At 36.1% G+C, this 26,332-nt stretch overlaps 1 protein-coding gene and 1 long non-coding RNA gene across 3 annotated transcripts in view; one reads left to right on the plus strand and one right to left on the minus strand.

The window, feature by feature from the left end:
- Positions 1–26,332, plus strand: part of PSMA3 (proteasome 20S subunit alpha 3) — a 26,895-nt gene continuing 563 nt past the window's right edge. The window contains exons 1-10 of the mRNA XM_004370899.2: positions 1–132; positions 2,851–2,933; positions 11,320–11,443; positions 14,942–15,043; positions 15,129–15,202; positions 17,269–17,341; positions 18,210–18,275; positions 20,518–20,564; positions 25,596–25,663; positions 26,197–26,261. Coding sequence (XP_004370956.1) covers positions 112–132; positions 2,851–2,933; positions 11,320–11,443; positions 14,942–15,043; positions 15,129–15,202; positions 17,269–17,341; positions 18,210–18,275; positions 20,518–20,564; positions 25,596–25,663; positions 26,197–26,261 — 723 coding nt within the window. The 5' untranslated portion in view covers positions 1–111. The remainder of the gene's footprint in view (positions 133–2,850; positions 2,934–11,319; positions 11,444–14,941; positions 15,044–15,128; positions 15,203–17,268; positions 17,342–18,209; positions 18,276–20,517; positions 20,565–25,595; positions 25,664–26,196; positions 26,262–26,332) is intronic.
- The window catches only part of LOC111819506 (uncharacterized), a 29,547-nt gene continuing 18,254 nt past the window's right edge, over positions 15,040–26,332 (minus strand). For both annotated transcript variants that reach the window (XR_002823112.1, XR_002823109.1), the window contains one exon: positions 15,040–15,717. This is a non-coding gene — a long non-coding RNA (uncharacterized LOC111819506). The remainder of the gene's footprint in view (positions 15,718–26,332) is intronic.

The following is a 26,332-nucleotide window of genomic DNA, read 5'->3' on the forward strand; positions in this document are numbered from 1 at the left end:
TGGTTGAAAGTGCAGCCAATGAGAGAGCCTGTTACTAGCTCGTGCAGTGCTGCAGTGTAGGGGGAGCGCTTTAGGCCTTGAAGCCTTACGCGTCTCGTTTGTTTTAGCACGATGAGCTCTATCGGCACCGGGGTGAGTTTGTTATCTCTCGGTGTAATAGACTAGCCAAAGGATTAGTGTTGAAGGGAACTCGGATGGGCGGGTGTGGCTGACTCGGGGCCCTGACTGTGTGCTGAGACTGCCTTCGGCCGCGTGGGCGGCTCTCCAGTTGCCGGAGACCGGCGGTCTTTCGTCCGCTATTTTCTAGGCCTACGCCTGAGGTGACGGGGACTCCTGAAGCTTAGCTCTGGTGTAGCTGGCTTGGCGGCGCAGCAGTGAGATTTGGGGGCACATTTGGATTGCTGAGTCACTTTCTTTAGCCTCTTAGGAAAACCGAAAGTGGAAACTTGTGGGACCTGAAATAGTGTGTGGATGACAATTGGACTCTTAATAACCACTGAGGCTTGGGATTCCAAGATCTGAGACGCATGCTTTTTCTATATATTTTTCTGTATACCGCCTAGGGTACTGCTGACTCATGGGACCTTCTCTATTTTCCCTTCAAGTATACTGATCGACCGCTCAGTATGAGAGTCACTGGAAACCATATCGAGGCAGAGCTAGTAAGAAAAATGGGTAGAAAAGCTAAATCTGACGAGTCCTTTCAGTTTTTCCTCTGTCTGGCTTTTCCTGCACAAATTACAGCACTTTTAGGCATTGACACCGTAAACATGTAAATGATTAGCTAGGGACTTAAAACTCTTCCAACTTTTAATAAACACACTATTGAGGATTTTGGATTTGGACTGAATTGTTAATTTGATTGGCTTACTACTTACCTTTGTTAAATTTACTGCATATATGCAGTTCTTTGCTTACTCCTTTGCGTACTTCTTAAACAGAAAATAAATTTTTTGTTTCGAAATACCGATTGGGTGTTTGCACTAGAGGCAGTGAATAATTGGTTTCTCAGTTCATCTATTCCTACTTGTTCACAAGATCGTGATACTCGGCATTAAGCCCAAATACTGATGTTCCGAGTTTAATAATAGGCAGCTCATGTTTTGAATGGGTTAATCCATTTGGTTATGAGATTCTAAAGTTAGTCATACGATTTTTGGATTAGTAGATAATCGATAAGCGCATATTGTAGCAAATTGACTTTGTAACTAACATTAAATTAACCGTGCTTCATTTTACAAACCCTTTAAAACCTTTAAAAATACTTGATAATATAACCGTATAGGATATTTTAGTATTAACAATGGTAGAGTTAATGATCTCCGTTTAACAAATTTGGGAACTGAGACTCAGACAGCAGCACTGTTTAAGACTTATCTCCTGTCTTCACTTCTCCTAAGAACTCCAGATATATATACCTGTCTGTCTACTTGACATTTCTCTCCACTTTAATAGGCATTTCAAACTCTACATGTCCAGAATGGCTTTTGGTTTTCTCCTCCCCTGGCCATTTTGCATTTCCGTCAGTCATCAGCTCCTCGATGGTCCAATTCTAGTTGCTTAAATGAAAAAAAATCAGATTCATCTTTTAATTCCTTTTTTACTCCAGAGCCAGTCCATTTGCAAGTTTTTTGTTTTTTTTTTTTACTACTCTCAAGACTTTCTACCTCCCATCTCTTCTCTACTCAGAGCCACCACCACTACTTCTGGACTATCTTCTCTCTGCTTTTACTTTCCTTCCCTCTTTACAATTCATTTTCCACACAAAACCAGAGTAATGTTTTTAAAAACGTACCACCTTCCTGCTTAAACGCCTCCAATGACTTCCTATTGCATTTATAATAAAATATAAACTTCCTAATCCAGTTTAGAAGACCCGACATGATTTGGCCCTTGCCTGTCTCTCTGACATAGGCTACAATTCTCTCTACTGCTTACTGTGTTCAAGACACAGTGACCTTATTTTTGTTTCTTGACTGTGCTAGGCTGTCTCTACCTTGATGTCTTTGTACTGGATGTCAGGAAGACCCTCCATATTTTAAATGGCTAGTTCTTGTCATTTAAGTTTGACTCAGCCTAAATGTAGCTGTCCCAGCAAGGCCTTCCCTAATCACCCAGTCTGTGGTAGTCCTGCAGTCTGTCACATCACCCTATTTTATTTTCATCATACTATTTTTTCTTGCTTATTGCTGTATCTCCATCACCTAGATTCATGCCTGATCTGATTTGAAAGTGAAAGAGTTCATGAATGAGTAATCATCTTTGTATTTCCTTATAGTAGCTAACATAGAATAAAAACCAAAAAACAAACCCATTGCTTTGGAGTTCGTTCCAACTCAGTGGACAGAGTAGACCTGCTCTATAGAGTTTCCAGGGAGCGCCTGGTGGATTTAAACCGCCAGTCTTTCGGTTGGCAGCCGTGGTGCTTAAACACTATACCACCAGGGTATACATAGGGTTGCTATGAGTCGGAATCGACTCCACAGCAATTGGTTAACATATAATAGATGCTCATTAAATGTTTGATGAATGTTAAATGATTTGTCCATGTCATATTGTTAGCGACATAGCTATGAATCTTTTAGTTTTTAAATATGAGCTTTGTGTTCTGTGAGGAAAAAGTTCTCTGAGTTCACCTAAGACATAACTAGCAGAAATCTAAAATTTATGACAGACAGTCCCTTAGCTGTTGTTGCTGCTTTGACATGCTTCCCCTTCCTCTTCAAAACAGTCTTTGTTAGGATATAACACATATGCCTTATCTTAAGCCATTTAGAGGAGGGGAAAGTTGTATGGTTATTATTGCCAAAAGATACATTATTATAAGCTTATTGTTACTTTTCCCCCTAGTATGACCTGTCAGCCTCTACATTCTCACCTGATGGAAGAGTTTTTCAAGTTGAGTATGCTATGAAGGCTGTGGAAAATAGTAGGTAAGAAACATTGTTTTACTTGAAATAAGTATGTTTTGACCAGTATGATTAAATGTGTCCTTTTATTTTCTGTATTTTTGGTAATTAGGCTTTGTTATGTTACTTTGCCATAAACTGGTATATGCCCTAAAATAACCTCAATTAGTCATTTAAGATCTTTTTCTAGGCCAGACCTTTTCACGAATCCCAGTTCTGTATTTCCAGTTGATTGCAGAATTGCCCACTTAGGTACTCTACTGTGTCTCAGATATACACTGTAGTTGAGACAAACTCATCCTTGCTAGTCCATTTTCCTCTTTTAAATTCTTGATTTACATCGTTGTTTTCCTTGGCCATTAGGTTTGTGACCTTGTAATCTTGTGTTTTATTTCTCGAACATCTTGTATTTTAAATGTCCTGTACAGTTAGTCACCTGTTTGTCTCAGCAGGGATTTTTTATTCTTCTCCATTGCTGCTGTCACTCTCTAAAAGGTGTAGGATTACTAAGATTTACATGTTGAGCTCCCTTCCTTTACTTTGTCTCTTATTCATTAGGATAATGCACTAAAATTATTCCTTGGCACCCCATAACATCTTTGTCAAATTATTAGCTTTATTGACAAATTTTATATGTGTCTTTTATTGAAGAAATTTTAGACTTACGTGATCATTGTATTTTTCAATCTAAAGTAGGTTTGGGATGAATTAAAGAACTTCTTTAAACAATTTCTTTCAGCCATTACTTAACATCTCATTCAAATCTCTTAAAAATTTTTTTTCAGGCTTACTAAACAAACAGAGTTTTGGTGTTCGGGCTCTGTTTTTCCATTACAATTAAGACCTTTGGAATAAAGGTGGATTAGGGAAATGTTTCCAGAATTTTGGAAAAGTCCATATATAAAATACAGAGGTTTTTTCACTTTCTGTTAGTGGCTTCAGTATTCTATTATTTGTTTTTGCATGTGTTGGCACATAAACGAAAAACCCGTTGCCATCAAGTCCATTCTGACTCACAGTGACCCTATAGGACAGAGTAGAACTGCCCCATAGAGTTTCCGAGGAGCAACTGATGGATTCGAACTGCCGACCTTTTGTTTAGCAGCTGGCACGTAGCAAACCCTTAATTGTAGTGAATGAATAAATGTTCATTCAGTGTGCCATGGTCTGGGTGGTAGAAAGAAGGTATATGGATTTCTAATGGCTTATGAAATATTTTAAAATTTTTGAGCAGAAATACCTTTTAAGTTTTCTTTTGGGATTTGTAATGAAGCTAGTTTATTTTCTGTTTAAATGTGTTGTGAGAGCTATTGATACTTAGCACACTATGAATATCTGGTACTATAATGGAAGTAAGGAGCCCTGGTGGTGCAAAGGGTTAAGTGCTCTGCTGTTAACTGAAAGGTTGGCGATTCGAACCCATCCAGAGGCTCCTTGGGAGAAGGGATGAGGTAATCTGCTTCTGTAAAGATTACATCCTAGAAAACCCTATGGGGGCATTTCTCCTCTGACACATGGGATTGCTAGGAGTCAAAAATCAACTCAATGGCACCTAACAACAATGTAATGGAAGTAAAGCTGTTAAGAATTTTAGGTTTGTGTATTTGTCATTGTATACAAAGCTTGATAGAATTCAGAAGAGAGTCGCATATTGAAAAATTGAAACATTTGTTCTGGCTGATAAAGGAGGATGAGCTTTTAGAACAAAGAGCTGGAGAAGGACTTGGGGGAGTTAAGAGTTTTTCTCTTCCTCCTTTCCATTCGTTACCATCTCATTGGTATAGGAAACTGGTAAGAAAAGTCTTGACTACGAAAAGCTGAAGATGTATTTTGAAACCATCTGTAACCCAGAAAATTGAGGCTAGGCTATAGGGAGCTGTGTATCTTAGGAATTTGTGTACTGTAAAGCGTGTCTAAATATGATTAAAACAGTCACACTTAAGCAGACTTGAAGAAATGTAATTTAAAAAATGAATGTATTTTTTCTGCATAAAAATACTAGGAAACTTCATCTGTACAGGGATCTGTTTAACCTGATACGTTAGAATACTGGAGGAGGATCAGAAGATGTGAATTTTCCCCGTAGCTAGTAGTTACAAGTAATGTGATACAGAGTTACTCTGTTAAGTCCTCTGAATCTTAGTTTTTTTAAATCTGTTAGGTTGGGATGTTGACATCTACCCTACCTACTTCACCAGGGTTGCCATAGAAAGAAGAAAATATATGTGAAAACATTTGGAATTTTTTAAAGTACTGTGTGAGCACAGAACGTGAAAAATAGAAAAAGCAGATTATAAAGTCATTTTCTTGAGTGTGGCATATAAGCTCATAGGAAACATTTAGTTAAATAAAATTACTTAAGATTGTATTCCTACATCAGAAGGAGATAAATTCTTTCAGAGAAACATTTTAATCTTGATAATTTAAAAGTCAAATATTTTTGAGCACCTACTATATTAAACAGAATCTCTGAGTGTTGCAAACAGTTAATGCACTTTGCTGCTTACCCAAGGGTTGGAGGTTTGAACCACCTAGAGGAACCTCTGAAGAATAGCCTGGAAAGATCACAACCATTGAAAACCCTACGGAACGCAGTTCGGGGTCCAACTAGTATTATGTCCCTGGAGAAGGACATCATGCTTGGTAAAGTAGAGGGTCAGTGAAAAAGAGAAAGCCCCTCAGTGAGATGGATTGACCCAGTGGCTGCAACAGTGGGCACAAACCGCAACGACTGTGAGGATAGCACAGGACCAGGCAGTGTTTTGTTCTGTTGTACATAGGGTTGCTATGAGTCAGAACCAACTGGACAGCCCCTAACAGTAACAACAACATGTGAAGCAAAGGAAGTACCAAAACAAATAGTTAATGACATGCAAGTGAATACTTAAAAGTTCTGTTGTTAAAAATACATATAGTATGATCATAACTGTTTTATAAAAGTTTGCCCCTGAAAGGTAATATGAAAAAGAAAAAAAGGGAAAGATTATAATCTTCCCCTTTAATCTCACTGAGGAGTCAGACATGAAAGAAGGCTTGTGCAATATAACTAAAAGGATTAGATTGTTTAGAACAAAAATGTACACAAAATTCTGGTCTGAGGACTCCTTTACTCTTTAAAATAGTTAAGGACATCAAAGAGCTTCTATTTATATGAGTTATAGGTTCTGTCGATATTTACCATAATAAAAAAAAGTGAAAAATATTTATTCATTTAAAATAATACTAAACTGAATTACATGTTAACATAAATAACGTTTTAAATAAAAAACAAGTTTTCCAGTGTAAAAATGGCACGAGGGTAGTGTCTGACCTGTCTCTTCACAAGGGGGAGGGAGAATCAAGATCAGCAGCCCAAGGCTGATTCCTGTGAGGCGGAGGTCAGACATGCCTTCTCTCTCCGCCATCTTTACCAATTCCAACATCAGCCATCACCCACATGGCACTCTACTTCTGTTCTGGGTTCGATAATTCATTGTAGTGGCCACACAGAAGTCACAGACAGTTCTCATGATCATGTGGTTTAATTAGGGAAGTAACAGTTAAAATTCGGGTTTAGTAACACTCAGGGTACAGTTCTTCCATCTGGACAGACTCTTCCCAGCTGTGCTCACAGGCACGCCTCTCGCTGGCCCCTCAGCCCCTGCCAAAAGGCAGTCAGCTTTCTTGCTCTGTGGGCCTGGAAGCCCTCCCGCTGCGGAGTCTCTGCTGCCAGGTCTCTCCTGCTAGTGCTTCTCACCATCTTCAGGGTTACAGCTCTCTCTCTCTGTCTCCTAGTTCTGGGAGCTTCTCAGTGCAGGGATCCTGGGTCCAAAGGGTCTCTGCTTCTGGTTGTTCTTCCTTGGTGGTGGTGGGATCTTCTCTCTGCTCTAGAATTGACTCTCTTTTAAGGCAAAACTGACCAGTCCCCTTGGTGGGCCACAATTATCTTATTTGCACAGTCCCACCCAATCACTTGGGTGGGAGTTACAAGACTACGGCGAGAAAGGCCACACACAAGTGATCCATTGCACTGCATCCAGAGTATAAAAAAAAAATTAAGAAGAATGTCGTCGTTTTACATTTTTGAAAATCTCTTAATGCTTAATAGAAAACACTTGAATTCTCATATCTGCGTCTGTGATCAATCTATTATTATTATTTTTTAATAGAGAACAAAGTTTATTAGTGGTTACCAGGAGTGACAGGGAGGGGCATAGGGGGAGTTAAACAGTGATGGAAAAATCACATTAAGGGTAGGGTTGCACAGCTGATTATTGTAATTGCTGTATACCTGTAAAAAGTTGAACTGGTAAAAGTTGTGTGATGTATTTACAATGACCAAAAAAAAAAAACAAAACCAGCTGCTGAGGCTGCTTATGTACAACCAAAAACCTCATGGGATTTGGTTTCTTGGTTTGGAGGTTTAGGGTCATGGTTTCATGGAACATCCCAGTTAACTGGCCTAATAACACGTTTAGTGCTTCTAATCTACCTCCTAGTTTGTTGCGTAGTGCCTGGGGTCTTAAAAGCTTGCAAGTGGCCATCCAAGGCACAACAATTGGTCTCTATTCTCCTGGAGCAACAGAGGAAGAAGTAGCATCAGGAATAGAAGGAGGATTTGGAATGTGTTGGTAAATGCCTCCATGAACAACTGCCTCCTTTGTCATAAGACCAGAAGAACTGCATGGTGCCTGGTTACCATTACTGAACATTTCGATCAAAGATTCTGTAGAAGAATCCTGATTAAAAGGGGGAAGATACAGAACAGAATTTCAAATTCTCACGGACTTGAGACTTCCTGGAGTCATGAACGTTGGATGCACTCCTGAAACTACTGCCCTGAGATAATCTTAAAACCTTAAACCAAAAATATCCTCTGAAGTCTTATTAAAACCAAACAATAGTTTAGCTTAAGTAGTAAAAAACATCTGCCTTGAGCATTATCCTCTTTTAAGAACTATCTAAACTGGATCAGATTGACAGCAGCAACTCAAAATATTAGATAGGAAACTTAGGGGGCAGTGAGTTTATTTTAATGGGGGAGGAACAACTCAGAGAAGGACTGTGAAAATGGTTACACAACTCGAAGAATGTAATCAGTGTCACTGAATTGTACATGTAGAAACTGTTGAATTGGTATATGTTTTGCTGTGTATGTTCTCAACAACAAAATAAAATTTAAAAAACTCTTCCCCATAGACAACCTCTGCTCTGATTGCTAGCACCATAAATTAGTTTTGCCTATTCTTTAGCTTCATTTAAAAGGAAGCACACAGAATGTATTATGTCTCACTTCTTTAGTTCCGTATCATGATTTTGAAATTCATTCATATTGCTGAGTGATCAGTACTTCTTTTTATTTATTTTTATTGCTGAGTAATAACCCTGTCATGGATTGAACTGTGTCCCCCCAAAAATGTGTGTAACAATTTGGCTAGGCCTTGATTCCCAGAATTGTGTGGTTGGCCTCCATTTTGTGATTGTAATTTTATGTTAAAGAGTATTAGGGTGGGATTGTAACACCGCCTTTAGCCAGGTCACATCCCTGATCCAATGTAAAGGGAGTTTCCCTGGGGTGTGGCCTGCACCACCTTTTCTCTCTCAAGAGATAAAAGGAAAGGGAAGCAAGCAGAGAATTGGGGGACCTCATACTATCAAGAAAGCAGTGCTGGGAGCAGAGCGCGTCCTGTGGACCGGGGTCCCGGTGCTGAGACAATCTATTATTTTTGTTGAAGCAGATGAAGCAAATCAGGCTTCATACAGCTATGTAATTGAAAAAAATATTTTAATAGCCTTTTCAGTATGTTGTTCTTTGATAGTGCACCCAAACTGAACAATTGGTAATTTCTTAAAGGTTAGTTGCAATCTTGAATCTGAAAATATATCAGTGAATGTTTATACTCTGTTACATTAAAATCTACACCTGTGTTGTTCCTTGAATGGCTCTTTTACCCATGCATGATTTTGGAACATCATGAATTGGTCAGTTAGAAAATACTGGTTCACTGAGTTGTATAGTTTTTCCAAATGTTGACACATTTCATTTAAACTGTCAAAATAAATCACGTTTGTTAATATCACTACTGATCTCATCAGAAAAGTATGTAAGTATTAGGAAGCAGACAGATTCATAGTGATGGATATCAGTTACCTAACATTCTAATTTTTGCTTGAAAACTCTTTATCATTGGCAACAAATACTGTCAGTTTGTTCATTTTAGAAAAAGTGTCTGCCACATAAGCCAGAAAAACCAGTTGCCATTGAGTTGAAGTTGATTCTGACTCATAAGGACCCAACAGGACAGATAAAAACTGCACTATAAGGTTTCCAAGGCTGTAATCTTTAAGGAAGCAGACTGGTGGCTTCAAACTATGGACCTTTCAATTAGCAGCCGAGCACTTAACCACTGTGCCACCAGGGCTCACTTGTCTGCTGTATACCTAAGTGTAAATAACCATAGTTTGGCTGAGGTTCTTTTAAGGTGAAAACAGTGTTCTATGAGAAAACTTACAACTCAAAACAGTTATACCAGTGCTTTTTCCTTGAGGCAACCATCATGTTGGTGTGCAGCAGAAGTGCTTTATGAGTACTTTCCGTTTCATTACCAGAATATTAAAAAGACCAGTACTTAAGCATCAAAACTTAATAAAATTAATTACTGTTTCGTCAAGGACATTCTTAATTAAAAGTGGCTTTTTTTTTTAATGGCAAAAGCATAGCAGTGAACAATACAATGACTAGTAGTTTACTAGTACAGTGTGTTGCCACTGTCTTGATTTGTGTTAAAGTGCCATCAGTTTTACCCACCAATGCTTTTGCACTAGCAGTGCAAATGCCCACACAGTGGAAAAGGCAAATAGTGTCTTTGTAGTATTATGAAAATGTCTTTGACCTCACTGACCCCTTGAAAGGGTCTCAGGGATTTCTAGGAGTTCGTAGATCACATTTCGAAAACTTTTAGTTTAAAATAAAGTATGTTTTAAAAGATTCTGAAAAGGAAGGTGGAATAAATTGGAAAGGCTTCATGAAGGTTGTAGAGCATAAGGTCCAGTTAGTTTGCAAGTTTGTAGAAATTTATTTAAATATGCAGCAGTGAGGTGGAAATGTATTCTAGTACCTAGGATAACTTCACTAAAGACATAGAGACAAAAATGAACATAGGAACAACAATGAGGTTAAATTCAGTAAAGTACATGATTTATAATAGAAGTTGAAAAAGCTAGATGGGCTTTGCCAGATTCTTTACGATTTTTCAAAGCTGGGCAAAAGAGTTTAAACTTGAAAGGGGAGCCATTGAAGACACCTAAAGTGCAGGGGAAGAGTACCTGTTAAATTCTTTGCAAAACTTGTGTCTGTGCATGTATTTTTTTTGGGGGGGTGGGGGGTAAAAACAGTGACTGACACCGTCCCCTCAAATTAAAGACCGCTTTTTAGATTATGGTAATGACAAAATAAAACAAGGTTAGGAATTAGGCAGGTTATGTTAAATAAGATGGGTTGGAGATAGGGAAAAGATGTTGTAATCACCTTAGCCCTGAAATGATAAGGACCCATCGCTGGTCTAATTATTTAGAGAGAAGAAGTGGTAATAAGAGAAATTTTGAGTAAAAAAAATTAATGACAAGTAGAAGCTCAACCATGGGGGATGAAGAAGTAATGAAAATCACAAGATTAGAGTTTATTGGTGCTATTATCAAAAATATAAAAGTAGATATAATTTTACCCAAAAAGCTACACAGTCAACTATTGCTTATTATGTATGCCCCATTGGTTTTTTCTGATGAGAAGTCCCTTTATTAAAAAGTATTAGAAGAATAAAGTAATTAATGTATTTTCATCTTGAAATGGTGACAGTTTCTCCATTTTTACTTAAGAGGTTATGTTAAGATTCATTATTTATTTTAAACAGTTGTAGCAAAGCATATTTTACATACTTATTGCAAGCAATACATGTTCATTGCAGAAAAATTGAAGGAAACAGATGAGTAAAAAGGAAAAGAATTAAACATATTTCTTCCACCCATATTAGTCAGTGTTAACTTTTTAGTTCATAGCCAGCCTGTCTTTCTATGCATATGATGTACCAGTTTTAATGGATATGAATTTATTCAACATTTTCTTATAACATGTCTATCTTATGCCAAACACTCTGCTATACTGGACATATTTTGTTACCGTCTTTTTTCACTTACTATATTTTCTGTCTTTTTATGTCAGTTGATACGCTACTTGTTCTTGTCATACAATGTTTATTTGTATTTATCACACTTTAGGTTGTTGCTCCTTTTTTATTTTCAGATGTATTTGTCTCAGAGTACTTGAAATGCTTTTGAAAAACCAAATGTTACCTATTTTGGTGTTTCTTTAAAACTTAAGATTATGAAGTTTCTTGTACTCTGAGTTAAAGTGATTTTCTTCTGTTTATTTCAGTACAGCTATTGGAATCAGGTGTAAAGATGGCGTTGTCTTTGGAGTAGAAAAGTTAGTCCTTTCTAAACTTTATGAAGAAGGTTCCAACAAACGACTTTTTAATGTTGATCGGCACGTTGGAATGGTAAGGTCACATCTAAAACTGTTCCTTTTTGTCTTCTTGTCCAATTTTTATGTTGGATCGGCATGTTCGAATGATAAGGTCACATCTAAAAAATGTTTTATATATTTATTATAAGCAATACATGTTCATTGCAGAAAAACTGAATTTTGCCTTCTTGTCCATTTTCTTTTGAAATAAGTAACTGGAATATATTAAAACACGATTATAAGAACCCATTTATTTCTTTACCATTGAGGCAGAAGCTTCTTATCAGTGAGCTGCCACAAAAGTAATTCACAGAAGTAATCACAGAGATTTACTGGTTTTGAATAGTTCACTGTTCTAAAGAAAGGTGGAGCCCTGGTGGCACAGTGGTTAAGAGTTTGGCTGCTAACAAAGGTCAGCGGTTCGATTCCATCAGCCATTCCTTGGAAACCTCATAGGGCAGTTCTGCTCTGCCCTATAGGGTCGCTATGAGTTGGAACTGACGTGACGGCACCTAACAACAACAAAGTTAGCATTCTCATAACCTGATTGGTGATTAGTAATGAAAAATGAAGTTGCTTGAAGAAAAAAAGAGGGATGTGGGAGTGAGGAGTATCTGTAGAAGAGAGATCTTGGCAGCATAGATCACCAGTGAAGATACATGTTTGAGAGGCAAAGACTGTTGAGCTTTTTTGTGTCTTTGTGGAGATGTTATCAGGTAGAGAACACCTTTATAGTAAGGTGGAGCACCAGGAAAGGACGTTTAATGAAAAACCAAAAAAAACAGACCTGTTGCTGAGTCGATTCTGACTCTTACTGACCCTATAGGACAGGGTAGAACTGTCCCATAGGGTTTCCAAGGAGCAGCTGGTGAATTCAAACTGTTGACCTTTTGGTTAGTAGCAGAGCTCTTAACCACTGTGCCACCAGGGTGCCATGTTTAATGAAAGGGAAAGTGAACATATCCTTTTAAATAGCTTTAATAGCATCACCGTAGGTGATTTCATGCAGCTGGTATCAAAGCAGTGCCTGCTTTGCCCAAATGCAAGCCAGGCCACTTAATACGTAAATGCACTACTGGTGAATACTGATGTCATCCTATATAGTAGGAACCACCACCAAAGTGGGGAAGAAATAAGAAATGGTTTTAAACATTCTAACTGAAAAGAGCTTTTTGGTTTCAACAGATGTGAATAACAGCAGTGTTATTTTCTTAATTAAAAAGGAAAGAGAACACCTATGTATTAGGTACTATGCTGGATTCTTTACATAAATTATTTAACTTGACAGCCCAAGGAGGGTAATATTAATCCCATTTTTTTTCCAGACAAGAAAACACACTCACAGCTAGGAGAGAAGAAAGCTGGGATTCAAATTTGGGTCTACATGCATGATTTCAAAACTCATGCTGCAGAGTAACATCCTGCTTTGGTGTTTCTAAATGAGATACGGTGTTTTACACACACAAAGGACTAGTAAAATACAACCATTAAACTGTGACACTACACTACAGATAAATTCTTTTTGCTTCTTTAGAGGCTTTTTTTTCCTGAACACATTCTCTCCTGAACAAGTTTATTATTGCCAATAAAACTGATATGTTCTGATGAAATTTGCCAGATTGCAGCCTAGTTGGTAGGAGGGGACTAGTGAATCATGCATTCTTTCATTTAGTAGAAAACTTCAGGTGTAATAAAAAAAATCATATGTGCTAAAACCATAGGCATTTTAGTGATAAACTTTATTGGCGTAAAATTTTCAAATCTGTACTATTTGTTATTTAAAGCCAGGAAGCAGATGCTATTCATTCTGTCTAGAAATTGGCAAAACACTAGACATTGAAGAGCGTTGGAGAATTAGTAGACTTCACCGTAAGAGCTGTCCAAAGCAACAGTAAATTCTTTAAACAGTGAACCATACTGGCTAGGTAACCTTGGGGAAGTAATTCTAAACACCAGTTTTTTCTTCACTTGCAAAATGAAGGTGGTAAAAGTTCCTGTTTGTTATGAGGTTAAAAATAAATGTAAAAAACACCTTGCATGTAATGAATGCCCAATATGTGTTGGGAATTATCATCATTACTATTACTAGGTAGCAGTAGGGGAAAAAAAGGCTACTTAGTAATAATGATAAATTCTGATATCGCTGGCTTTTAAATTCTGCAAATCTCCTAAGCTGCAGTTCCCAAACTTTCTTGGTTCATGGTACCCTTAGTATCTCAGTACTATTTTATGGCCTCCCTAGGCCAAAATATCTAATGGTTTTGTTTATTAAGTAGTTAGGTCCATACAGAGGAGCCCTGGTGGTACACTGGTTAAAGCTCTCGGCTGCTGGCTGAAAGGTCAGCAGTTCGAACCCACCAGCTGCTCCATGGGAGAAAGATGTGGCTATCTGCTTCCATAAAGATTATAACCTCAGAAACCCTATGAGGCAGTTCTACTCTGTCCTATAGGGTCACTATGAGTTGGAATCAACTTGATAGCAACAGGTTTGGTTTTGGGGTTTGTTTTTTTTTGAGGTCCATTAAAAAAAAAAAACCATTGTCTTCGAGTCGATTCCAACTCATAGCGACCCTATAGGACAAAGTAAAACTGCCCCATAGTGTTTCCAAGGAGCAGCTGGTGGATTCAAACTGCCGACCTTTTGGTTAGCAGCTGAACTCTTAACCACTGTGCCACCAGGGCTCCTCTGAGGTCCATAAACTTAGTATATTATGTCCTAAAAACTTAGTAGCCGTTTGAAAACAAAAAAAAGCACATACACTGAAGGAAAAAAATATTTTTATTTTTTAACAATCACAAACAATGATGTGTACTACATAACTTCTCAAACTTTGAAATCAGGTTAGATGCTACCAGCCTTACTTCCTGTTCCACATTGATTTTTGCACAGTACTTGCTTTTATCACAGCAACCACTAACAGCCCAGCTTTTCATAGATGATGGCATCAAAATGAATGTAGAATGACTGCATGTTGAAACTGAACTACTTTGACAGATATTTCCCTCAAACTTAAAATGTCCCACAACATCTCCAAGTTCAATGCAGTGCCCTAGGGCACCTTCGCACATGTCACCAATGTTGGAAGATTTGTGGTTTGTCATTTTTTGGTTTGGCATTGTAGTTTACTACCCAATAGGCTGAACATGAAGATTTGAGGTTGTTCCTTTTAGACCAAAACTTTTAGTAACTTTTTGAACATAGAACTGCTTTAAATAAAACATAAATCCTGACCAAGACCAGTGGTTTTATTCTTTATAATGAGGTCAGAAATAGGGAAGATGATTTATGATAGAAATATTTCTTCTCTTTGTGATTACTGGACAAAATAATGAAGTTACTGTTGGTATATTTCCAAATCTCATACTCAAGCATCAAAATGCCAGAATGCACTGAAGCACTAAATCCAAAGAAATTTATTTTAAATAGTGGCTCTTGTAAAAAATATTAAGTAAGCCTACAACAGTTGCATACTTTTCTTGATTTGTAATAGGAATGTCATTATCTATTAAACTGTTACTTATTTTCTTTCAGGCAGTAGCAGGCTTACTGGCAGATGCCCGTTCTTTAGCAGACATAGCAAGAGAAGAAGCTTCCAACTTTAGATCAAACTTTGGGTATAACATTCCACTAAGAGTAAGTTGACAATATTTTGAGGTGCTTTTTGAACAGTAATAGAAGTTTATTAATAAACTCTTCTTTCTCTCCCCTCCATCCATAGCATCTTGCAGACAGAGTGGCCATGTATGTACATGCATATACACTCTACAGTGCTGTTAGACCTTTTGGCTGCAGGTATGAAATTTTGTTGGATAGTCAGATCTATAAGTATTTTCCCCAATTTTTAGTCTTTTATACCCTTAAAAATATGAACTGTTTCTAAGAAGTATCAGGGCAGTGATTAAATAAAACAGTGTACATTAAAATAAAAACTATTTGAATAGTATAAAGTACTATACAGATGTAAAATGATAAAGAATTCACAGAGATGACTTTAATCGGATTATAATAAATTTTCTGGTGTTAGTCTATCATTCTCAGGAAACTGCGAGCTAATTTTAAATATATTCTATATTGTCATTATTAGGTAGCCAGTTATACTTCAGTTTTCTCACTGATTTCCATCTCATGTACTTTAAACACTTAAGTAAAATCCCTTAAATGGAGTTTCCAGTAGCCAGTAATGAATCCACATGCATTACATTTCACAATCCTCGTTAGTCACATTTTCTGTTTTTGTTAAGGTGAAGTGCTGATATTTTTATTTTGGTGGGCTTCTCAGAGGAGACCTGTCATGACTCTAGACTGTCCTAAAATAAAAAGACATGTTTAATTTATAACTTTTGTAAAATAAAACAAGTTAGTCATATTGATTAAAATAAAATTTACTGACATTTGCACACTTACCACTGTTAAAGGCTATAGAAAGTTAGTTAGCTGTAGTCCTGCCTCCGGATTGTTTTATAGTTAGTCTCGTTTAAATTATTGAGGACGACAGATTTTAGAAAAAACCTGAGTTATAGCCTATCAGTAGTAGGTTAAACCTTTGGATACTTGTTGCATTATTTCATTATGAAACTTTGCTTTCAAGCCAAATAGGTACCTTTCATTTTTAACCTTTCATCTGAGTTCTGAATTCATCAGTTAATTCTTTTGTGGCATTTTTGAGGGAGTAAGAATAGTGGAGGGGGTGATAACTTTCTTAGTAAACATTTATTGAGCCTGTACTACGAGTCAGTCAATAGATTCACGGAGATGAGTAAGTCATGATTGGTAAAATTTTAGAGGCGAAATAATAAAGGTATGTACTGTGTATAGTGGGGGCATCGATTCTGGAATGGCTTCTTAGAAGAAATGATAAAGTGAGATGTATGGGGAACGGTAAGGGTATTTCAAGCAAAAGGACTGGTATGAAACTGCATGGGCCTTTCAGGAAAAGCTGAGGTAGTTAAGTATACTTGGTGTGTAGTGTATAAGGTGTAGAGATAATATTGAAGACATAGGAAGGGGCCAGAGTATACATAACTCTGCTAAGGAGTTTCAGCTTAACCTAAGGTAACACTGAAGGATTTTAAACACAATAATGACAATCAGATACATGTTCTGAAAAATAAGTGTCATAGCAGTGTGGAAGATGGAAGGATGGTAGGGGTGGGAATTGGACAGTTAGTTGTTAGGTATTCCACATGTGAAATGATATGTAAGATCAGGCTGGCTTCTTATCTACTTCTAAAGCAAAAAAAAAAAAAAAAAATCAGAGTTTCAGAAAATCTAACTCCATAGGATCATTTGATAGCCTAATTTTAATTTGTGAGCATGGACCAACCAGTTTGCATTATTGCAGAAAAATGTCTGGAGGAAAATTGGGGAGTAGCCAAAAAAGAATTAAGGATGGAAAGAGTTTGTGAATTCAGTATACTCAACCAGGAATGTTGTACCCATGGCTTTTTCAAAAATGTTTATGCCTTTACCTTTTGGACCCTCATTCTATTTTCATTCTGTCTCATTGTTGACTGCTTTCTCAACATTGCTAACATACCAGGAAATTGAGTTTCATCAGAAGGCTTAATACTAGACAGACATAAAAAGCCACATGAATATTGAAGAGATAATCTCAAATAATGTACTTTTATTAATTGAAACCAGTTACTAGCTTTTATTAATTGAAACCAGTTTATCAAAGGACTTGTGTATATCAGTAATTTATCTTAGAAACCAGTTGCATTTTCATCACTGTATTTTTCCCCCCTACTTCATGGTATTAAGAGCCATGGTTTAAAGTCTTTTTTTTCTTCCCCCCTACAGATGTTGAGATTTCAGGTGGTGTTTAGTGATCATTTTCTTTGTTTGCTTTTATACAGTTTCATGTTAGGGTCTTACAGTGTGAATGATGGTGCACAACTCTATATGATTGACCCATCAGGCGTTTCATATGTGAGTAATTTTGAATCATCTGAAATTCTAATTCTAGTTTAATGATACCATCTCATTAATACTTAAATCACGTATTTGTATTATATGAAATTCCTTAAACTTCATTTAAGGAATGTTTTATCATTAATAACTCCTGGCTATAAGGCAAAGGAAAGATTTGTGGCTTTCAATGTTATTTGTAGAAATGATATAAATTTTTGAATATGTGGTATTTCCTCCATTACTATTTAGCAGTATCTTAAAATGGAAGATAGTATTTTTCCTTGTAAAAATGTATTTTAAATGGAAGTTGTGGGTACTTTTTCTAATTTATTACCTTTTCTTAACTATCTTGTTATTCTGAGATTTATATGGTATTTACTAATTTAAACAAATGAGCTTTTAAGTGTAAGTATTAAAATCTTCATAATGTAAGTATGTATGGGTATGTTTAATTAAAAAAAAAAAAAAACCTTTACAACATAGTAATAAAAAAATGAGGGCTTAGAGCATTAGACTTAATTCAAAGTAATTATTTTTATCTTGGGGCTGGGGGGAGGGAGGAAAGCCTCATTTTTCATTGTCATATTGCTAAAATTTCTTTTTCATTTCTACCTCCTTCCCAAAAAGTATTTCTTGAAGTGTATATGATAATATATATATACTTTTGATATACCTCTTTTAAAAAAGAATCGATTCTTTTAGAATTGTTTGGTATTTTAATTTCTTTGAGCCCCATGGAGGTCATTGGAATGTGTTTGACTTTCTTCATATGTGCTTTTAAGTCATTTAATATTCTCCGTACCCTTTAAATAGAAATACTTGTAGTCATTAATGATATAATATTAATTTAATTGAATGATATAATTTTTTTTTTTTTTTTAAATAGGGTTATTGGGGCTGTGCTATCGGTAAAGCCAGGCAAGCTGCAAAGACAGAAATTGAAAAGCTTCAGGTAAGGTATATTTAATGCTTGTAATTTTGGAGTAATATTATCCCCTCCATGCAGTGAAGTTTTATCATCACAAATTAAACCTTTCAGTCTAAGGACAAAATGTGGTTGAATGTTTAGAGGAGAGCTTTTTGAAGCTGCTAAATGTTTGAACGAGAAAGTTGGTAACACATTACCTGTAGAGTTGTGATATGGATACCTTTGTGGGTTTTGATGACTACTATAACCCTTATCCAGAAAAATACAAGCAGAGTTTTTCATACAATTTCACAAAATCCCTGAAGTGCATTCATGGATCCCTATGAGCCCCAGGCTTGGTGCTTTAGAATTCTGAGTTAATGTCACAGAATCAATTGTAATGAAAAGTTACATAGTACTTTTTCCTATGTCATTTCTTTCTTGTCTGGAACGTAGCTTTCACACTGTCTGACTGTTCTCCAGTGCTTGCTGCTGATTTCCCTGAAAGCATGAATTGATCAACTTAACAATGCTCTTTTCCAGCACACTTTTCTTTTTTTATTATTCATTTCTCCCTAGTATTATGTGGAAATTTGAAAATTAGAACATTTAGATCAGTCCACATTCCTTTTGTCTTTCAGTTGTTAAATCCTAGCAGGCGATAAGTACTGGCTAAAATCAAGAAAAATTACTTTGGTTGAGGAACATTTTATGACAAAAACATGCTCTAAATCAGGATCAGCAAACTGCAGCCCACTGCCGGCTTTTGTAAGTTTTTTTGGAACACAGCCACATTTAGTTTTTTGCACTACAATGGTATAGTTGAGTAGTTGCAACAGAGACCATATGGCTCATAAAGTCTAATGTATTTACTATCTGGCCTTTTATAGAGTAAGTTTGCCTACCCCTGCTCTGTCCTACTTTCCTTCTGAGGTTCCGTATACCAAAAATATTAACGTATGAAATAAAAACTTTATGTAGATATATAAAAATACCATTAAAATATCAGAAGATATAAGAAGATTACAACAAACCTCTCCATCTAAGTTATTTTTCCATTTTCTTTTTTACCCAAGTTGCAGGCATCATGACATTGTAACCCTAAATGCTTCAGTATTCATATACCATTATCACACCTAAGATACCATCTAATAGTCAATCCATAATCAGACTGCCTCAGTAATCTCAACAGTGTCTTTTGTAACAACCATACAGTGTTCCCACATTGAGTATATTTTTAAAGATCTTTTTAAATTTAGAATCTTCCCCTTCACACAGTGTAATTTTTTTTGAAGTCTGTGGCAGTTGCCTTGTTCATATATGGGATTTGTCGATTTCCTAAAAAGACTGGTATTCTTAAGTTTAAAATTTCAGTGTTAAGGTTTATTTTGTTGTTCTTTCTTCCTCATGTGGTTGTGCAGGTACAGCTTGAGCATCAGGATTTCTAAATTTCAAAAATAAAATGTTAATGTACCTAGTTTAGAGTAGTTGAAACACCCAAGAAGTCTGGACTGTTATCTTTCACCATTCCCCCACCCCCAGACACACAAAACATATCTAGAATATGAATGCCAGTTTGCTCAAACATTGCTTTGATCTTATGTCTGTTCAGAAACCTACATGACTAATATGAAAATCCTGCATTGGTTACTTCCAGTACCTACAATAGTCAGACTCCTCAGAGCTGGACACTTAAGGCCTGTTTTTCTAGTCTGATTTCCAAATGTTCACTACAGGAATGCTGAATTGCTTCTAATAAGAGCAAGTTTTTAGCTTTCCACTTTTGCTTTGACCATTTCATTTATCTTTCTCAAAATCAAATCAAATCCAACCTGTGTTCTAAGTACCTGATCAAATCTTCATCTTTCCGTTATCTTGAAAATCGTAGGCATTCATGATTTGTTTGCATTTTACTATATCTTAAATTGGCTATAAAGAAAAAAAAGCTTTCTTCTCTAAAGAATTTGTAAGTTCATGTTCTACCTGTGAATAGATTCACTGAAGGGTCTAGATTTTTATAATTTTTAACACATCATATAACTAGTGATATCTAGGGGTTATCCAGAATATTTTGGCACAGTAATTTTCAAACACTAAACTGAATTAGAAACCTTCAGTTCTGGTTTCTTACCAGCCTTAGGATACTTTTCCCTAGCTTTATATCTGAGAAACTATTTCAAGAGCATTGGTTATTGATAGAAATTGTGAAAGTAATCTGAAAATTAGTTATACAAGTGGAAAGTGTTCTTCTGGTTTTTAAACTTAATATACATTTTGTTTTCTGTAGATGAAAGAAATGACCTGCCGTGATGTTGTTAAAGAAGTTGCAAAAATGTAAGTTGAACTTTTCCTTGCCATTGGCAGAAGTATTTCAGTTGACCTTACTTTATACATTAATTTTAGGAGGCTGTTTTGTTTGAAAAGAATTTATGTATGATTTTTAGAAGCTAAGACAATAAAGAGATAAAACTGAGATATACATGTTACAGCGAATACTTGTCTTTTTATGAATGTTTCCTCCACACATTCTAAGTTTTATTAAGGAGGATAATATCTACGTTTTAAATTAAACTTAGATTTCAAGTGATAATGAATGGGGTGGAGGGAAAAAACAGCCTTTCTTTTTTTTGTTGAGGGTTTTTATCATGAATAGTTGTTGGATTTTGTCAAATGCCTTTTCTGCATCTATTGATAAGATCATGTGGTTCTTGTCTTTCATTTATGTGATGGATTATATTGTTTTTCTAATGTTGAACCATCCCTGCATACCTGGTATAAATCCCACTTGATCATGGTGAATTATTTTTTTGTATGTTGGTGAATTCTATTGGCTGAATGTTGTTGAGGATTTTTGCATCAGTGTTCATGAGGGATATTAGTTTGTAATTTTCTTTCTTCATGGTGTCTTTACCTAGTTTTGGTATCAAGGTTATGCTGGCTTCATAGAATAAGTTTGGGCATATTCCATCCTTTTCTATGCTCTGAAATGCCTTTAGTAGTAGTGGTGTTAACTGTTCTCTGAAAGTTTGGTAGAATTCTCCAATGAAGCTGTCAGGGCCAGGGCTTTTTTTTGTTGGGAGTTTTTAAATTACCTTTTCAATCTCTTCTTTTGTTATGGGTTCATTTAGTTGTTCTACCTCCATTTGTGTTGGTTTAGGTAAGTAAGTAGTGAGTTTCTAGAAATTTGTCCATTTCCTCTAGGTTTTCAAATTTGTTACAGTTTTTCCTAGTATTCTGTTATGATTCTTTGAATTTCAGTTGTGTCTGTTGTGAAATCACCCATCTCATTTCTTATACGTGTTATCTGCCTCCTCTCCTGTTTTTCTTTTGTCAGTTTGGCCAGTGGTTTGTCAATTCTGTTGATCTTTATAAAGAACCAGCTTTTGGTCTTGTTAACTCTTTCAATTGTTTTTCTATTCTCTATTTCAGTTAATTCTGCTCTAATTCTTATTATTTCCTTTCTTCTGGCGCCTGAGGGCTTCTTTTGCTGCTTTCTTTCTACTTGTTCCAGTTGTAGAGTTAATGTTTTGATTATGGCCCTTCTTTTTTGGATGTGTGCATTTATTGCTATAAACTGACCTCTGAGCCTTGCTTTTGCTGTGTCAACAGTTCTGGTAGGATGTGTTTTCATTCTTGTTTGAGTCTGTAAATTTCTTTATTCCATCCTTAATTTCTTCTATAACCCAGTAGTTTTTGAGCAAGGTGTTGAGTCTCCATGTGTTTGATTTTTTTTTTTTTTTTGCTTGCTTTTTCTGTTGTTGATTTCTACTTTTATGGCTTTATGGTCAGAAAGTTGCTCTGTAATATTTCTGTGCTTTGAATTTTGTTAACACGTGATTTATGGTCTATTCTGGAGAATGTTCCATGTGTGTTGGAAAAGAAAGTATACTTGACTACTGTTGGCTGGAGTGTTCAGTATATGTCTGCGAGATCAAGTTGGTTGATTGTAGCATTTAGCTCTTCCTTGTCTTGGTTGAGCTTAAAAAACAGATTTTGACAAGGTAAATAAACTCCTTTGTAAGTGACAGAATTTAAGGGCAGGGAGAAATAGTGGATCTCTAGGGACTGTAGTCTTTTTTTTGTCAATTACATGTTTGATTTTTTTTATTGTATGCTTTAGGTGAAAGTTTACAGCTCAAGTTAGTTTCTCATACAGAAATTTATACACGTTACATGACCCTGGTTGCTAGCCCTATAATGTGACCACCCGGATTTCCCATATCCATTCAACCAGCTCCTATCCCTGCCTGCCTTCTCATCTCGCCTCCGGACAGGAGCTGCCCATTTAGTCTCATGTATCTACTTGAACTAACAAACACACTCTTCACGAGTATCATTTTATGTCTTATAGTCCAGTCTAATCTTTGTCTGAAGAGTTGGCTTTGGGAATGGTTTTAGTTCTAGGTTAACAGAGAGTATGGGGGCCGTGTCTTCTGGGTTCCTCCAGTCTCAGACCATTAAGTCTGGTCGTTTTACTAGAATTTGAGTTCTGCACCCCACTCTTCTCCTGCACCATCAGGAACTCTCTGTTGTGTTCCCTGTCAGGGCAGTCATTGGTGGTAGCCAGGCACCATCTAGTTCTGGTCTTAGGCCGATGGAGTCTCTGGTTTATGTGGTCCTTTTTATCTCTTGGGTACATATTTTCCTTGTGTCTTTGGGACTTCAGTCTTAGTAATATAATCTTAGATTATCTCCAAGGAAGCTTACAAACTAAAATTATCTTTATTTTAGGTTCACAGCTAATTATTTCTCTACATAATCTATGAAGTCACTTTTAAAACTAGCTCATTTACCACTGACTGCTCTGACCAGGATCACAACAGAGGGTTCTGGACAGAGCTGGAGAAGGATGTAGAACATAATTCTAACTCACAAAAAAAAGAGACCAGATTTACTGGCCTAAAGGAGACTGGAGAAACCCCGAGAATATGGCCCCCAGACACCCTTTTAGCTCAGTGGTGAAGTTGTCTCTGAGGTTCACCATTCAGCCTGGGAGTGGACAGCCCTGTAAAACCAAATGAGACTAACAAGGTACAGTAGTCCAGTGACAAGGGCCAGAAGGCAGAAGGGGACAAGGAAGCTGGTGATAGCGAACCCAAGGCTGAGTAAGGATATTGTTGATGTGTTGTGAGATTGTTAACCATTGTCATAGGGCAACATTTGTAGTAACTGTTAAATGAGAAACTATTTTGTTCTGTAAGCCTTCATCTTAAATGAGAATAGCAGCACAATTGGAAGAGCATAGTCAGTGTCACTGAACTGTGCATGTAGAAATTTTTGAAATGCTGTATCTTTGGCTATGTGTATTTTCACCAAAAAAAAAAAAAAAAAAGGTTGAGAAGTTAGAGGGTTGACATGTTGTGGGGTTGTTAACCAATGTCATAAAACAATATGTGTACTACTGTTTCATGAGAAACTATTTGTTCTGTAAGCCTTCACCTGAAGTACAATTAAAAAAAAAAAAACTAGCTCATTTATATAAACTGCTGTTTCTTTGGGCAAGGTATGTTTCACTTTTTCAGGTTTATTATAAAAGTTCTTGTAACAAAATGAGAAGAACAACATTTCAAAACATTTAAAAACAGCCTATGAAAGTCTGAAATGGTTTGTATTACAGTTACATACAGTTCATTGTAAGAATTTTTTGGAATACTCAGCAATACAAAGTTAATACACCTGTGTGGTAATGATTCAGAAATTCATAACTGTTCTAGGTGAAAGAATGTTAGTGTTTGGTATTTAAAACAATCAAATCAAATGCTGGTTTTGCAGCCAACTTCTCTGATTTAAAAGTAAAGGATATAAATAATGTTCAGAGAATTCATAGCACCTCTAACTATTCAACATTAGAACTACATGAACAAGGTCTGGCCAGTCAGCTCCTGTGCAAATAGTGTCTCAGGTTTTGCATTAAATCATAAACATGCAAGGAAAAGAAGTCCTGTAGGGCTCTATTGTATAGTAAAAAAACATACTATTTAAACAGTACCTGTGATATCTTCTAAACTGATAGTTTTAACAAATAAAGGATGTTCTATTTTGATAATCCCGAGATCCTGTTAAAATCTTAGTATTCTGTAATTTTGTCCTCGTCTATCTGCTGTTCCTACTCCTTCCATGATGAAATCTTCTCCTTGCATCATTTAAGAAACAGAAACCTCTCTATGATTGGCAAAGTTTTTATTGATAATAAAATGAGTAATGGGAACTAACGTTACTAGGACCTCATAAAAAGAAAGTAATCTTCACTGAATTGTACAATCGTTTAATATGATATATTCCATTTCCTTCACTAAACTAATCCTTTTAAGTGCTTCTGGAAATCATCCCTTAACACCTTTTATATTTAGACACTTCTCTAGTTCCATGTAGTAAAGCCATCATTTATTATTTAATAAGATGGAACATTATGTATCTTTTACTTAGCTCTAGAAAATTAATATGCTTTGTCATTAAGCAAGGGCTTAGGAAGACCCTCCTAAGTAAGGTGTGTAAGAATGGAAAATATAAAAGAAAGCTTTACTCTGGTATTTATTATTTTTATTCGTTTTCTGGTACTTTAAAAGCCAGGTTAAGTGGAATGTAGCCCTTACAAGATGGACAAGGAATTTAAGAAGATTCCTGCCAAGAAGCTGCAGATTGAAAAGACCACTGATAACTGCAAGCACATAAATAACTTGGTTTTAAAATACAGGCAGTCCCCAGCTTATGAACGTCTGAACAACCCATAGTTACGAACCAACTCCCTTAAAGCCTATCGTATTCAAAATTCGAGGTACATATACAATGGTTCATACTAACAAATGGGTGCTACTTTGTGAGGAGCAGCAAAACATTATTATTACTGTTAAATTATGTTAAAGATGTTCTAGTGTATCTGGACGTATTTTTTTGATGTTTTTTACACCATGGAAAGGTACACTATATACTAAGACAGATATCTAACTGAGCTTAGATACAGACGTTCCTGTACCAACTGACCCAGGTTTAAATTTGACTTAAAGACAAGACTTAAAAGAACAGAATTCATTCGTAACCTGGGGACTGCCTGTAATTGTATTCTGGAAAAGGCACAGCTAATGATGGCATTTTCCCATATGACTCTTTGTTCTTTATGAGGTATCTTTTTTGGTTAGGATAAGATAATCATTTGTAAGGAGAGCAAGTGTTCCATTTTATTTCAGTCACTGTGTAATTTGTTTTTTTTCTAATGTTCAGAACTGTATAGATTGTATAATGTGTTTTATATAATTTAATAATATTTATATTAAGGATGGGTGCTTTGATTTGTACTGACAGAGTAGGTACATGAATTGAAATGCTTGGAGATGGCCAAATGAATGTTAATTTCCTTCTCTATTCTAGAATTTACATAGTACATGATGAAGTTAAGGATAAAGCTTTCGAACTAGAGCTCAGCTGGGTTGGTGAATGTAAGTTATATTTGTACATTTAATTTGCTCTAGGAGTCATTTGAACTACAGCCAGTTTACCACTGGGTACCCTTTCTAATGTACAAAGAATGTTAAAACAAACTTACAAGGTAGTCACGAAAAATTCTGCTTAATTCTTGACTAAAATTGTGAAAAGTTTATTTACTTACAGTTGTTCCCCCCACTCCCACCTTAAACATCCATTTCATCCTTTTAAAAGATATTACTGAGAAGTAACCAATTTTTTTCAAGGCTAGGATGTTTTAAAAATTAATCTAATTTGGTGCACATTAATGAGAACTCAGTATTTACAATCAACTGAATTCTGACCTAATAATTTCCATAAGCGTTAAATTGGGTAGATATAAGCTCTGATGTGGAAGAAACACAAAGTAGAGTTTAAAGCATCTGGTATTACTTGCAGTACAACTTCATAATATTGGTGAATTATACCTGTGGATTGGATAGACTGCATGGTATTGCAAATTACAGTAAACTCATTTTAAATTCATTTAATATGGCTTAATTTACAGTAACTAAAGGAAGACATGAAATTGTACCAAAAGATATAAGGGAAGAAGCAGAGAAATATGCTAAGGTAAGCCACAGCTACAAACTTCTCCAGCTGAAGGCAAGGAAGTAAGAGTTGAATAAGAAAAGGAATTGGAT

Source organism: Trichechus manatus, unplaced genomic scaffold (assembly GCF_000243295.1).
Source record: "Trichechus manatus latirostris isolate Lorelei unplaced genomic scaffold, TriManLat1.0 scaffold00010, whole genome shotgun sequence".
NCBI classification, from domain to species: Eukaryota; Metazoa; Chordata; class Mammalia; order Sirenia; family Trichechidae; genus Trichechus; species Trichechus manatus.